At 40.8% G+C, this 14,660-nt stretch overlaps 3 protein-coding genes across 5 annotated transcripts; 1 reads left to right on the top strand and 2 right to left on the bottom strand.

Moving 5' to 3' along the window:
- Positions 1–304: 304 nt before the first annotated feature.
- LOC132793197 (odorant receptor 74a) lies at positions 305–1,543 on the bottom strand. The gene is made up of 3 exons (XM_060802902.1): positions 668–1,543; positions 515–610; positions 305–463 (listed from the first exon to the last, which is right to left on the bottom strand). The coding sequence occupies exons 1-3, from the start codon at positions 1,541–1,543 to the stop codon at positions 305–307; spliced, it is 1,131 nt and encodes a 376-aa protein (XP_060658885.1).
- Positions 1,544–2,254: 711 nt separating this feature from the next.
- Positions 2,255–7,042, bottom strand: LOC132789843 (allatostatins MIP). Its single transcript, XM_060798136.1, has 2 exons — positions 6,691–7,042; positions 2,255–3,604 (listed from the first exon to the last, which is right to left on the bottom strand). Exon 2 carries the CDS (start codon positions 3,598–3,600, stop codon positions 2,959–2,961), a length of 642 nt encoding a protein of 213 aa, XP_060654119.1. The 5' UTR covers positions 3,601–3,604; positions 6,691–7,042; the 3' UTR covers positions 2,255–2,958.
- Positions 7,043–8,958: 1,916 nt separating this feature from the next.
- Positions 8,959–14,381, top strand: LOC132789842 (uncharacterized). Of its 3 annotated transcripts, none has more exons than XR_009632742.1 (7): positions 8,959–9,284; positions 9,347–9,764; positions 9,820–10,076; positions 10,207–10,794; positions 10,854–11,700; positions 11,766–13,711; positions 13,955–14,381. XR_009632742.1 is itself a non-coding variant. In XM_060798135.1 (7 exons), exons 1-7 carry the CDS (start codon positions 9,201–9,203, stop codon positions 12,540–12,542), a joined length of 2,913 nt encoding a protein of 970 aa, XP_060654118.1. In that variant the 5' UTR covers positions 8,959–9,200; the 3' UTR covers positions 12,543–12,667. The 3 variants fall into 3 exon arrangements, 2 of the variants coding, with proteins under 2 accessions (XP_060654118.1, XP_060654117.1); XM_060798135.1 differs by lacking the exon at positions 13,955–14,381 and having other exon boundaries at positions 11,766–12,382; positions 12,441–12,667; XM_060798134.1 differs by having other exon boundaries at positions 11,766–14,381.
- Positions 14,382–14,660: the final 279 nt, after the last annotated feature.

The raw sequence follows: 14,660 nt of genomic DNA on the forward strand, positions 1-14,660 counted from the left end.
CAAAACTCAAACGAACCAGTAAAAGCTGTTTGCTATGAAACGTCAATGCGCGGGAATATTTTATTTAAAACCAACGGAATAATCAATTAAGTATTGCAATATTTATTGCAATGAGAAGAGCTGAGAATTAATAAATATGATTTATTATTCGATTTTGTTTTATCTCCAGTGCTTATCTAATTGACGTTAGAAAAGTGAAGTAAGAAAATGCGCCTTGTATAATCTGAAAACATTGGACAATAAAATACGCCCTTAAAAACAAATATTTCCTTAAATTACCTTTAGTACAGCCACCAAAGTGACTCTAAAATATTTTAAGCCCGTGAGAAAAAAAGGGTCTTGAATTAATCTGAATGGCTTGAAAGACAAGTTTCATGAGTAACACATTTTCCCTAGCATTGCTCGAGCGGTAGATAATTTGCTCCCAATTGCAACTGTAGTACATGGTGCTCAACTCGTCCGACTAAAAAATAATAGTTCAATAAAATACAATCTGCATTTGAAATAAGCACACCGTTGCATAGAGAATCGAGCCAATCATTCCAAATGCCAAAAGCTCGCAGAATTTGGCCATGAACCAAATGATGTAAACGATGTTTCCAGCTGGATTCTACAGACAAAATACAATTTTAATCATAACGATTTAACAAGTTTTTTGTAGACTTACCGTATAGGCTTTGAAGCCCATAACACAGAGCAGCACGGCGCTAAAGCTAAACATGATAAATATGCGAAAACTGAATTCCTTCTCCATTTCCTGACCAAACTGATTCAGAGCAACATTTCGGCGCATAATATGAATTAAAGCTCTCCGATATTTAGCTGCAATTTCATCACGATTCTCGTCTTCAAGCAAACGTTTGCAAATCTTATTCAAATCGGAACTTAGGAGCAGGTAACGCGTATTGAGATGCGCCATCAACTCGCCCAAGACATTCAGTTCCCCAAAGAGCATGGTGGTTATAATGATGCCCACCCAGTAATTCATGCAGATCAGAGGTAAGAAAAAATATAGCTTAGTGTTGTCAAATAGATACACTTGCTGATAGAGCATATCACGCCGATGATAGATGATATTCTGGACTGGCACCAGTGAGAAATTAAACAAAGCCAACAGATAAGCAATCGAATTGAGACGAGTGCCCAGCATTAGTCTTTGAATGCGAGAGTAAAGCTCTGGATGCGATTCTTGAGACACATAAATGTCTGCATAGAATTTCTGAAGCAATCGCTTGAAGTCATCCTTGCGCACGGCCAACTCGAAACCACGAATTTGAATCTCAACCAGCACCAAATAAGTCGGTGCTCCAGTTAGCATTTTATCGATGTCCTTGCGATTGGCAATCAAATAGTGAAAATCCACTTCGTTGTGCAGCGTAAAAATAAGAAATCCCACAAATATTGAGATTTTCTCTAAGAACACAACAAGACGACTTGCTCCATCTTCCAGTGGCCACACAGTGTGATTCAATCGACGGTACATGGCCACAGGCCAAGGCAAAGGAATAGCTTGACCATCTCGAAGTCGCGGTTGATAACGCATGTCTGATAGCTAAATTAAAACTGAGACCATTTGGAAAAACAAATCCTATTTTATACTCCTCGAAAATAATTATTTAATTGCCAGAAAAATAATTAAAATTATTATAAAGGTTGCAGCCAAGTGAACTCGACAGTGAGACACTCAGTAGCTCACATTCTATTGTATTACAGAAAAAAAAAACAAATTAAATTAAAATATTTAAATAAGATATAGCAAAATACAATACAAGAAAGATAAAATATAATTTAAATTAAATTTAAAAGTAGTGAAAACTAGTAACCATTTTCAAATTAAATATGCTATAAATAAATGCTATAAAATTAAATATAATGATATGCAATAAAAGAAGAAAATATCAATTTAAAAATAAATTTAGAACAGTATCTTCTTTAAAATGAAATAAAATAGAATAATATAGAATAATTTATAAAAGAATACTAAAATATACATATATCCTCCTTTGCCACTAAATTCTCATACTCTTCAACCTTTTTTGAAAGAAAAGCAGATATAAATAATTAATGCAAGCATTTAAAAACCCAAGAAAAATAATAAATAAAATGAATTGCTGAATTATTTATTACTAATTGGGAATTGAAAGCAATGAGAAAGAATGGAAAAATTGAGTTAATTATTCACGTGGCTGGGTCAATTGTGAGTCCCAAACGATTTTGTTGGTTAAACTTTTGGTCAGCGGCCCTGAAGTCAAAATTGAAGCTAATTTTTGTTGATTTATTTTGATAATTGCATTTTATATAATTCCCATTTATGTTAGTTAAGTTTTGTATGTATACGTATTTAAAAAATATGCACAGTTCCATTAACTAAGTTAAGGTTTGCAACTAGCTTTTCAATGCATTCGTTTTCTAAGTATTTTATTTTTATTTGTATTGTATACGAGGAATTGTATACTTTTGTTTGTATGTTTGGGGGAACTAGTGCAAGTGGTTATATTTTAGTATGTTATAATACTGGCTTTAACACATACACATAAAAACAAATACATATGCAAATTACAAATACATTTTCGATTTTCGAATTTACGAATATTTTTGATTTTCAATTTTTGTTTTTATCTTTGTTTTTTTCTTGTGGCGAGCGCTTTCATACATTTTCGGAATTGACCTCAACTTGCAAATTCAAATTGCATCGAAACTAGACATCGAGAACGGCAACAAGAACGAAGAAGAATTCTATGGAAAATATTGACCTAAAATGCACATAGTATTTTATTAGTTAGTTAAGTAGTTTAGTATTTTTTTTTTTGGTTTAGTATATTGTTATACACAGTTTAGTTGACTAGTTATAAATCGTATCATATGTATGTAAATCCATGGGTTTATTTGCCTAGACTGTTTTTGCTAAATCGATCGAGAGCGAGCGTGTGTTATTTATTTTGGTTTTTGGTTCTGTGCTTAGTTGGCCATCGAACGCTTGCCCCAACCCGCATGCAACTTCTGCCACTGATCACGCTTGCCCCACATGCCCTTCAGATTGTTCCAGGTCGGTTCACGCTTGCCCCAGGCACCTCGGAACTTATTCCAGCCCTGAGCCTGTCGTCGCTTGCCCCAGGCCACATTCATGTTCTTCCAGGCACGTTTCTCCACCGTGTTGTCCGTGTTGTAGTCATCGCTCTCCTCCTGCGACAGCTGCTGCTGTTGTTGCTGTGAATGTTGCTGTTGCTCGGGATTGCTGCCGCTGGCCATGCGCTCGAAGGTGTTCCAGTCGATGGTGTTGGTGCCGTCGGTAATGACCAAGGGCACAAAATGTCCAGTCATATAGATGGAATCATCCATTTCCAGGGCAGCCGGATCACTTGCTCGCTTGCCCCAACCTCCCTGCAGTGATTGCCAAGCCCGCTTGTTGTTGGTGCTGCTGTAGAGATCATTGTCGGCTAGTTGTTCCACCACCTGGTCACTGAGACCTGTGGCAGCCAGCTCATTGTTGTTGTTGGGTATCGATGCGGCCTGAATGCTGCTGCTACTGCACAGGCAGAACAACAGCAGAAGGACAATGCTGTGTGTCCCGCAGCCGTCGGAAGTTCTCAACTGGGCCATGTTCCTACGGAAAATGAAATGAGCGCTAAGTGAGAGTGGGAATGTGAAATATTGAAATATGGAATTGTGTAAATAGAGCAAAGGAATGCTTGCACCAATTAAGTCAAAGCTTTGCCGCCTCCCCGCCGTCGTTGCGTGTGCGTTTTCCCTGGAGTATCCAGCCACAGCAGGAGTTCGCTGTTCGTTGTGCTTTTGTTTTTGCTGTTGGCGCAATCATTTCCGCCTACGCCTCAAATTACAGCAACAAGCGTAACGATTTAGCTAAATAACCACTCTAATTGAAAGCGGTGGGGCGGCATAGCTGTCCATCTAAGGATGCCCCCAACTCCCCCCTCCCCACTGGCTATTGGACGGCACTCAACTCCCGACGGTGACGTTGAATTTGCGCCCCAAGTTCACTTGATGCCAAATGCCAACCGCTGCGTTAAAAGCCAACAACGCATAACAGTTACAATTTATGGCCTATTAATGTCTTGTTGCAGCGTGAGCTTCAGCTTCAGATGCGGCTTGAGGTGAGAGCATCAAGTACTACTCACTGCTACTCACGGTAGGCGGTAGCTTTTTCCATTGTAATGAAAATAATAATGATAATAATACGTATACGCCGCATACGCCATAGAGACAGTCTCGCGGATTTTGCACCATCAAATTGCTCTCGACGCGGCATGCGTGCGCTTTTGGCCCAACCACTTCTTATGCTTTAAAACGATACTGGATAATGATAGCTAAGATTATGGCCATGTTTGCTCAACAACTTAAGTGCCTGAGAATTGCACTTACGAGAGCTCTGTTTGCCGCCTCGCAAAGATGCTCGTCGCCTCCACTTGACAGACAACAACAATAATATGAGGAGCAGCAACAACTAAAACTACAACATCAACATCGACCTCGCTGTCGCCTGTTTATACTTCAACCTAAAGAAGTTACTCACATGCTTTCGCATGCAGCGAAATTATTCATCAGCTAATACCAAGAGACCAACTATCTGCCACACTGTTGGGAGAACAGATTACTCAAAAGAGAGCAAACAATGATACTTCCTAGTAAAATCGAAAATTTAAAATTTAAAATCAATGCATTATCTGTAATATGAATAACCTAGACATCCGAACTTAAGCCGCTAATTTTTCATCAATACTAAAGTACACATATTTATTGAAATTTTAATGTTAGAGCCTCGAATTTTAGTACAGAAAAAAATTGTTACGATTCCTTACGATTGAATATGTGTACCAAATATAGCTTTTGGTATAATTTTAGTATGTTGACCTCCTTTCAATGCACTGAAAGACAAATGTGTAAAATATAAAACGTATACTTAATATCCACTAATTCATTCATTTCTCTTTGGGCAAAATTTATAATTTAAATCTATCGACTCTTTTAAAAGAATGATAGTTATTCTTCAATAGAGATCAAAGCAAATTGAAACTAATGATTATTAATTGAGCGCAAAAAAGAAAAATCACTTTTCAACTGTGCAAAGTCTTTAATGCCCATTTCGATTGGCTTTAACTCTACAGCGACAACATGTGGAGCTATCTAATCTGAGTGTGTGGCGCCTGATTAAATGATGCTTCACTCAGCTGGCTACTTTATGGCAACGATGTGAGATGTGGAACAGTTAATTGAAGCGGGCCAAGTTAGCTGTGGACTGTTTTGTCGTCCAGTTTTGCTTCAATGTTTTGCCGCTAACTGTTTGACTGTTGACGGATTGTATGAATGAAACTGGCGCTGGGATTGACGCTGGTTTTATGCTGTCTTACTTTGCATTTAATTTGTGTGCTTGTCGTTGATTGATTGACGCCCGCCCAGATGAAAGTTTTAGCGGCTTTGCGTTAAATTATAATAGATAGCTTCAACGCGATGATAGGGCACGCATCAAATTTTATGACCACACACTCGACCTGGCAACGGCAACGGCATCGCAGAAAACAGGGCGCTGCCCATGGTTACATTAACTTAACCAGGAGCAGAGACGAACTGAACCGAACCGCAACCAGGAATAGAAAACCAAAAGCACGTGCTGGGCAGCTTGTAATTGAAATTAACCGAAAATATTTATGGCTTTGTTAGTAGCTGACATTCCAGCGAATTTCTAGAAGAAGACTCCAACTGGGAGCGAGTCGCCAGTGAAGTCACTGTATTATTCAGTAGTCTCTCTCTCCCGGCCAGACATTATTCATGGCCATGTCTTGCAGTGACAAAGACAGGTGCTTGTACTCGCATCCTGGCCAAAGAATGCTCCTTCACCAAGAAGTACACTCATTCATATGAAAGTACGCTGAAAATGTACATAACACAGATAGACAGATAGAGAGATAGAGAGAAAGAGATTCGCGTGACGAAATTAAAACAGTTTCTTTTGGGGCGTTTCGAGGCGTCGCGTCTCAGTTTGCATTTCTATTTCATTTTTATTTATTTTTTTTTCTGAGAGCGTCGTCGTCGTCTTCTTGGAGTTGCGCCAATATTTGCCAAAGGATGGCATTTGCCTATAAGTATTTTGTTTAAATAGGTTTCCGTGCCTGACGCCTTCCCACGCATTTGAATAAAAATCATCGAGGCTTTAACGAAAATTCGTAAATAAACAGAATATCCACAGAAGTGCAAATAAATTTCGGTGTCTCTCCAGCTGTGCTAGAGCTCCAATCATTCTCTCCTTGCTCCCAAGCTATTCCGACGGTATTATTATGGGTTTTGCATGTGTTACGAATCCAGAGAACTGGAACGACGTTGGAGCTAATCATTCAATTTTTAATGCGACCTACGCTGTTGTGTTTAGCCAACAAACTTGTCCATTATTAAGTGGATATGATAAACATATTTACCATAATGCTAAGCGATTAATGACGTCGAAGAATGTTATTATTTGAGGGCGGAAAGTCAGCAAACCATGAATATATTTTTTAGCTTAACGTAAATTCAATTTATATCACAATACGCCTTGTAATGGAAGTTAATTAAATTATTTTAATTCGTACTTGTTTTTTTGTATTTTTCTGTGGTGCACTTTGGCATTGTGAAATGGTTTTTCAACTCTGTAAACTTGATTAAGCAACCCGAAAAAAGCTCTCTTCATAATTAACTTACCTCTTTGTCGTTATTTTGTTTGATGTTTTTCAAACCGGAAACAGCCAACGGGTTCCGTTATTGTGGTCGCGTAGTATGTAAGTTTATATCACCAATCTGTGTTTGCACTTTTAGCTATTCGTTTTATTACGTTTTTATTATTTTCTATTTTTTTTTTTTTTTAGTGTTTTTGCCGTTTGCACGTGAAATTACTTTTATAACTAGATTGCGGTGCTGTTGCAATTCAATTACTGCACAAATATGGCGAGTGGATAACTCTACTCTTTCTGCTCTGCTATGCTCTATGCACTCACCGGTTACTGGCAACGAGCTGGTCGAGCTTCGGTCTCGGGATGTGTGCGCAAACCTGTTGATCAACTGTTAATGATACGCAACTCGGCCGCGACGGCCGTTTATAAATCAAAACGGAAGCGAAACCGAGGCACGATTGTTGCGTGCGGAAAACACGAATGTGACACACGAAGTGCACACACACAGACACGCACACAGAGTTAGATACAATGGGCTGTCATGGCAGCTTGGCGATTGCAGCAACGAGAAGTGACGGAAGTGGCCAAAAACTGTTGCCTACTTAGTGGGGCAGTCAACAAAGCGTCGACGACGCGCATCGTCATCATTGTTCGTTTCCCTCCCTCTGTCCCTCCCACTCTTCTTAGCTGGCGCAATGCGCGTTTCGAGTTGAAGTTGATGGCACACATGCGCGCCCTTGCAATGTTTATTTGCCATCCCCTGGGAGCATCGACTGTGCGGACAATACGGACAGTGCGGACACTGGACTTTGGCCGCAACATATGCGTGGGCCTGAGCCTTGGCCTCAGCTCATTCAAATTCATGTGGCAGGCTCAGAGGCGACTGCCTCTCTCATGATGCTGCTTAACAGCAGTAGCGGCTAAGCAGCTAAGCATCTAAGCGTAGCCAACGCCCATGGTGGGTATTTAAAATTGAACGTGTTGTTGCCCCAAAAGTGAAAGCACTCTCATCCAGCAATACCATGCAATTGCATTTCTCTCCAATGGGGGCTCACAATTGGGGGTCCTCAATACAATTTTTCCATTTAGTGTCAATTTGCGTTTTGCTCGTATCCATCGCTGGGACGTAGAGTGGGAGAGTTGGGCAATGACACCGCAGCATGTGGACAACCTAAACACATCGATACAAGTAAAAACCCTTTTAGAGCTTCATGAATATTTATGGGAGAGATGCTGCCGCTGCTGTTGCTGCTGTTGCTGTTGCACAGCCGTTTCTTTCATTCTTTCTTTTTGCAACACTTCAATTCCCTTGAAAAACGTTTCTTCAATTACGACAGAAGCGCAACCTTTGATACATGACTGTGTGTGTCCGTCCGTCTCTCTTTCTCTTTTGGATATCAACAGGTTTTCATTTGTGCCATTTGATAGCCACTCCGGTTGGGGTGACGCCAAATAAACGATGATGGGAATATTTATGACATTGACAGTGCTACCTGTGCGTATAATGAATGGGTTCTGCAGAATACCACAAAACACAAAGCACCAAACACTCTATGCTGTACCTCGAACATCGCTCAATAGATAAGGCTAAACTGAGAGGCTCTTACGTAGTTACTAATTGATTTTGCTACTGATAAATTGGTTCGAAATAATGTTATCTCCAGCCACAGACAGCTGGACAGCTAGTACATGTGTTTTTGCTCGTCCCAAACGATTGTAAATCACTCGCCATTTAACATGGAAAATATGTATTATTTTTAGGGTGTGTTGTAGTGGGTCGGGTGTGTGTGCCTAATTGCTTGTCTTCTCCCCCTATCGTGATTCTCATCAAATTAAGCTGTTCACTAAAAATCTGAACAATGCCTGCGATTGGAATTTAATGCAGTTGGACTGCAACCATGCCATGCTCTGTTGCACGCGTTGAAGCCCCGCTTGTTGACCAACTGGCCCCACGCACACACACTCACACTTTTGCTCTTTATAATGGCTAGATTTCTATAGGAATACCCTTGGTGCTTTCATTGTAAGATGAAGTACCAGACGCAGTTGGCAGCTAATAATAATTTGTTTGCACTTTGCATATGCCAGCTGGCAACAAAAGCAATTTCATTGTGCGGACATCAATTGAGTATTCTATATTAAAGTTTGATGTACATTAATATGGTATGAATTTATTTTTGCCAAATTAAGTATAATTTTTTATAATTCATTGTGACTACATAATATTTTCTGGTTTTTCTTCAAATACTTATAAATTTAACTTGAGTTCAAGAATTTATTGTTGTTCAAAACTCATTTTAAAAATTTCACCCGCTACATTATAACAAAAGCTCGCCGCTACAGCACGCACGATTATCGCTGCGCTCACGGCACGATGTGACCAGTTGCGGTATTTTTCGGTATATTTTGAAATACACATCGCTAACAAACAATTTTTTGGCCGGCTACAACGAATATACATTGCTTGAATCACAATCATAATCATAATGTTAAATAATTGGTTTATTTCGGCCACTAGACGATTCTTATAAAGTGCTACCGATGGACATAATACTACCCGACCTGCAAGATGAGCAAAGGTTCCTTGACTGCGCTTCACGTATACAATATGACGAGTTCAACGCAGTAAGTCAATTCGCTGCCAATCAACATGGTGACCCATTGAGAAATTCTTTGGCTTCTTGCAGAAATTGTTTGCCTTCTACACGTTTCACAGTGATGTGGATGTCTATCAGCTGATAGCAGATGATAGGCTAGTGCAATTGATTCTTGCTTGGGATGCCTGTCAGTTGCATAGTCGCGAGTCAATTACCGAGGAACTCATCTATATTGTCAAGGTGCTGGTTCATCATTCACTGCAGTTGTGGTTTGGCCAAGAGTGGATGAGCTGTGCCGAAAGTCTGCGGCGCATGCTATTGTATTATCTGGGCAAGGCCGCGAATATCTTTGCGCAGCTTGACGGCCTCTGTGATATCGACTGGCAGTATTTGCTTAATTTCCAAACCAATCCTTGGCATATTTCCTACTTGCAACACATCTTTGCCAATTTGGCACAGAATAAACATCATGTCATTGAACATTCAGTGCCACCAGCCACAGTCGAGGGTAAAATAAATTCTTTGCAAATTTGCATTGTCAATTAATTCACACCTCGTTGCAGACGTTACGTATTTTAGACAGGAGCATAAGCATCTCATTATACTACGCCTGCTTAAGCTCTTTGATGCCGGCAGCATGGAGGCAGTGAAACAGCTCTCGCTGCGCATCCTGGCCGCTTGGTTAAAGTGCAATGCCACTGACCAGCTTGAGGACGAGCACGAGGACCAGGAACAAGAATCTATTACTCTAGTGGCACATCTTTATCTACTCACGGTATTTACGTTGGATGATAATCGAGGCTACGTTATTGACAATATGGTAAGTGTGAATGGAAGAAGAATAAGTAAAATGTTGTTGTGTAAAGAAAATGTATAATTCAATAAGCTTTTGGTAATAGGTTTTATTTTGTTTTTAGTTAGATAACTAATCGACTCTACTCTTTATACAGATGTACAACATTCGCTTCTATGCCCAGAGCATGCAGGAAGCGCCCCATGAGGAAGACTACACACCAGCCAGATTAATTGCCCAAGTGTGTGTGCGTCTGGGCCTCGGCAAAGATGGCTTCTTCGAACGCATTGTACTTAAGAAGTTCAACCTGAGCATGACCACACCGTTTGCTGTCATGCTTAAAGCCTACACTAGCTATGTATTGGGCAATCAGCTACTGGAGTTGATGGCGCTTAATGAGCATGATTTTATGGCTCAGCTGGATCAATTTAAGTCGTTAATGAATCAGTATATAAAAGAACGAGAGAGCAGCGAAGAGTTCTTATTAAATGAACTGCAAAAACTGGAGTTGCAGCGACATAGTCACGCTTTGCCGCATACTATGAACATGAAACTGAATTATCAACAACAGATTTGTAAAGGGAATCGATCTGGGAACATTGGCAACTACAAGAACTGCGACGATGATGAAAAACCATTGCCCGATGTGGACGAGGAGATGGACAGACAAATAGATCCTGTCTTTCAGAAGGTGCCCAACAATGAGAATGTTTTGGACTTTGTCTATCAATTGTTAGCATCACGCGTAAGTTGCAAAAAGTTAATTAAAAGTAGCAAAGCATTCTAATTCTCTTCATTACGCAGAGTTTTCGTGGCTGGCAGTTTGCCAAGATAGCGCTGCTGCTAAAAATCATTGGACAGAAGCTGAACACCATCGAAGTGTGGCGTTATCATCCTGGCTTAACAACGCAGTTTATGCTCAATCTGGAGAACAATCTGTCCGTTAACTATGCAGACTTGGCCAAGGTGTTTTCTGAGCAAGGCTTTATGGAATCGGAGTTTTGGCTTACCGCTTTCTACCTCAATCCCACAAGCGCTAATTACAATGAGGTTAAACGTTGCTCCCGCTATAAAAAGAAACGCAAGGAGGACGATGAACAAACACCACGAAAAGAATCGTCTCGAGCTGAGAAAGTGGATCACACCAAATACGAGCTATTGAGCTCAACCATTGATGTGGATGAAATTGTTGCCATCACGAATCACAATGCACCCGTAACCGACTATGATCCCATCTGCAAAGCGTTGCAAGCATTGCGACTTCCAAGTAGCATAATCAAAGATCTGTTGACGGTGGCATTTCAACCGCGAAACAAACGTTATTCTTGGGCATTGGAATGGAGTACATTACATGAGCGTTGTGGCGCCTTACTGAAGAGCAGAGATCTTAAAAATAAATTCGTGGCACTCAATATGGCCGAGGCGAATGATAGACTAAAGTTTTTGAAAATCGATTATGCGAAATACAAAAATCGACCGCAGCTAGACTATGGCACTATTGAAGAAGGCTATGAGAATGCGGTTGGCGGTGGCGAAACGGAAGGGGAAGCGAGCGCCGATGAAGATGAGGATGCGGCGCAGAAAGCAGCGCGTGAAAAAGCCGAGAAAGAAAGAAAACGCAAGAGAAATACGCGCAAGTTCTGGGATGAAGGTGAGTTCAATATTATAATTATTAATAAACACTATGCTACATTAATTATGGTTTAAACAAAATAGTTACGGATGATGAAGAGGAGGAAGAAGATCACGAATCAGACGACTCAGAGGCATATTACACGGGGTCTGGACGAAGAACTCGTGTGCGAGCAGCTGCTGTCGTGGCAAATGCGATGATCACTGACATGGACAGAGCCATGCGAAGTGGCCGACGATCGCCAGCAGCTGAGACTGAAACGAAGCAACAAGAAGTAGAAGAGCCAAAGCCGCAAGCAGACCTGCAAGCGAAGCCGCCAATCGAAGAGCCAAGTCCACAGAAACGTTCGTTTGATGAGGTTCTTCAGGCGCAGGCCAAGTACAATAATGAAACAAATGGATTTAAAGCTTTTGTGGACATTTGGAGCTTCGAGAAGGAAGAGGCGATAAGTGCAGACAATGATAATAAGCTCATGGAAAGTAACACACTTCTCGGCAAGTTTAGAAACTTACAGGGTCTGAGGCAGCGCACGACACCCGTGAATATCGAAAGTAGTACAGCAGCAGTAGAAGTTACAGCAACAACAATTGGCGACGGTGTGAGACGTTTGAGCAGCAACAGTGAAGCGGACAGCTTGCACTCTGGTACCTCGATGATGGCCATGCGAGATGCCAGTGAGTGCGACGATGGACAATCTGGCGTAAGTAAAGAGTTAACGCCCCCACCGCGTACATCTGATTTTACAAGGGAGACACAAGTGTTCCAGCTCAACATCGGTAAAGTCTGTGCAGCGGAAGAGGCTGCGCTCGGGACCAACGCAGTTACCGAGACGGTCGCAGCGCCGGAGACGGACACGGTGACGACCATGGAAACCAAGACGTTTACTGAACAAGTAAGAGAAACACCAACGAGGGATTTGCAGGGGAATCATACAAAGGATCAACTTGTGGAACCACAAAGGGAAATGCAGTTCAAATTGGAGAGGTCATCCAGTAGTGAAAGTGAAATGGAGACATTAAAGGAATTGCCATGCATCAAGTCGGAGCCTGCATCAAATTCTGAATCTCACATTAGGTCCATCAAATTGGAACAAGATTCGAACGCTGAAAATCCAACTGAGCAGCAGGAAACTGTACGTAATAGTGGAGGCTTCTCAAGGGAATTAACGGCACGACTCATCGAAGAATGTCTCATGAGGAAGGCTGAAGTGCGTCTGCACAGACTGAGCATACATGACATAGAGAAACTACGCAGGGTTCGAGTGCTTGTTAAGCGCACCAATTTCCGCGAGTATTATCGCGAGCAGGAGAGACCTGCGTCCCGCGGCAAGCAAAGTCAGCCGCATACTGAGGATAGTAACGCCTCAACGACTACATCGGAGACGAAGAGAAAAAAATCAAAGCGATTTGTGCACATCACTTCGGATACGCCGACGCCAATAGCTAAAAGTCTAAACCCTGAAAATTCTCGTTTTAAGCACTTCAAGCGATTCAAGCATATTACCTCGGACTCTTCGACCTCAACCGATCAGGAGGACCGAGTGGTGCGTCCACCGTCGGTAAAGCGACGCCGTGGTCCAAAGTTTTATCAAACCGCACTGAAGATTAAGCAAAAGAAACCGTTGAGAGAGAAACATGTCACTGCAGATTCAGTTGTCATTGAGCTCTCATCGGACTCGAGGTCGTCCTCATCATCTCCCGTGCCAATGGCTGTGTCAGGAAATTCAAATCGTTTTCCCGACGTTGCCATGCCGCGAGAATTGGATCCACTCTATGAGGAGGCAATTGTGCCCTTCTGAGCAGGCAAACGATTTGCTTCAGCATTGCTCATAGCCTCGGGCTACGTGCTTGGAACGAATGCAGTCGGGGTTGCACACCACGCACACACACACACACATACACACACATACTTACACAACAGCTAGCTCAGAAAACTGTAAAAGGGAAGAAGAATTGTGCACACAAGCAGCTTGGAAAATTGAATTTGCGTCGCTTGTTAGAATGCAATTAGCCTGAGGCATATTCGCTGCGTATGTATTTACTTTGTCTCGGACTGTGCCAGGACTTTGATCAAATTATATGTATGCGCAGGACGACGAATGTCGTCCATATTCGGGGTTTCTTGGGCGCGTTAAATAATAGCCTGTATTTGGTTTACGCAACTGTGATGTTGTTGCTGTTACCCCCAGGGTATTAATTTTTTGGACGACAAATATTTATTAAAACGCAGCTTCCTTTTCTTTTTTTTACACACTTTACATTCATTTCAGCAGAACGCGTGTTGCAACCTCACACTTCAATTAACTCAATAATTGATACGCATTATGAATCCAACAAAATCTCAATTAGCCACACGCGACCAGCGGCCACTTGAACAACAAATTCACACTGAACACCAGACACGTGTGTGACTGGTGTGAATTTCGGTGGCAGTGTAAAAGAGTGTAGGCCATAAATCAGGAGATCATAAGAGTAACAAATTGCCATTAAAATCGTAAGTTTGTTTTGAGAAACTAAAAAAATTGGTCTCACAATACCTTCATCGGGCTTATGATCTTTTTTGTATAATCTAAACAATCATGTAAATACTTTAAGAAATAAATATTAATTTGTAAAAATCATATATTCATATATATTAAGCAAATGTCCTAATAAGTAGTGATGAAATAAGTAATTTGCAAGTCACAAATAAATTTAGTTATATTACAAAAGTATTGTTAGCTGTGCAAATTGTACATAAATAAATTTCAATATAAAAACAATGACCGTGATGTTATCTTTTAATACATATTTTTATTTATTTTTCCACTGTTCTTTTTATTTACCTATCTTGAGATATAAAGGTGAAAAACGAATTTAAAAATGGAAATAAAAGATAATTCACAGTTTTATTACCAATTTTAATATTTGAACTAATACAATTTATTTTTAAAAGACTTCCCATTTTCTACCACAAAGTTTCAGATTATATTTCAGTTT

The sequence above is a fragment of the Drosophila nasuta genome, chromosome 3 (assembly GCF_023558535.2).
Source record: "Drosophila nasuta strain 15112-1781.00 chromosome 3, ASM2355853v1, whole genome shotgun sequence".
Lineage (NCBI taxonomy): Eukaryota > Metazoa > Arthropoda > Insecta > Diptera > Drosophilidae > Drosophila > Drosophila nasuta.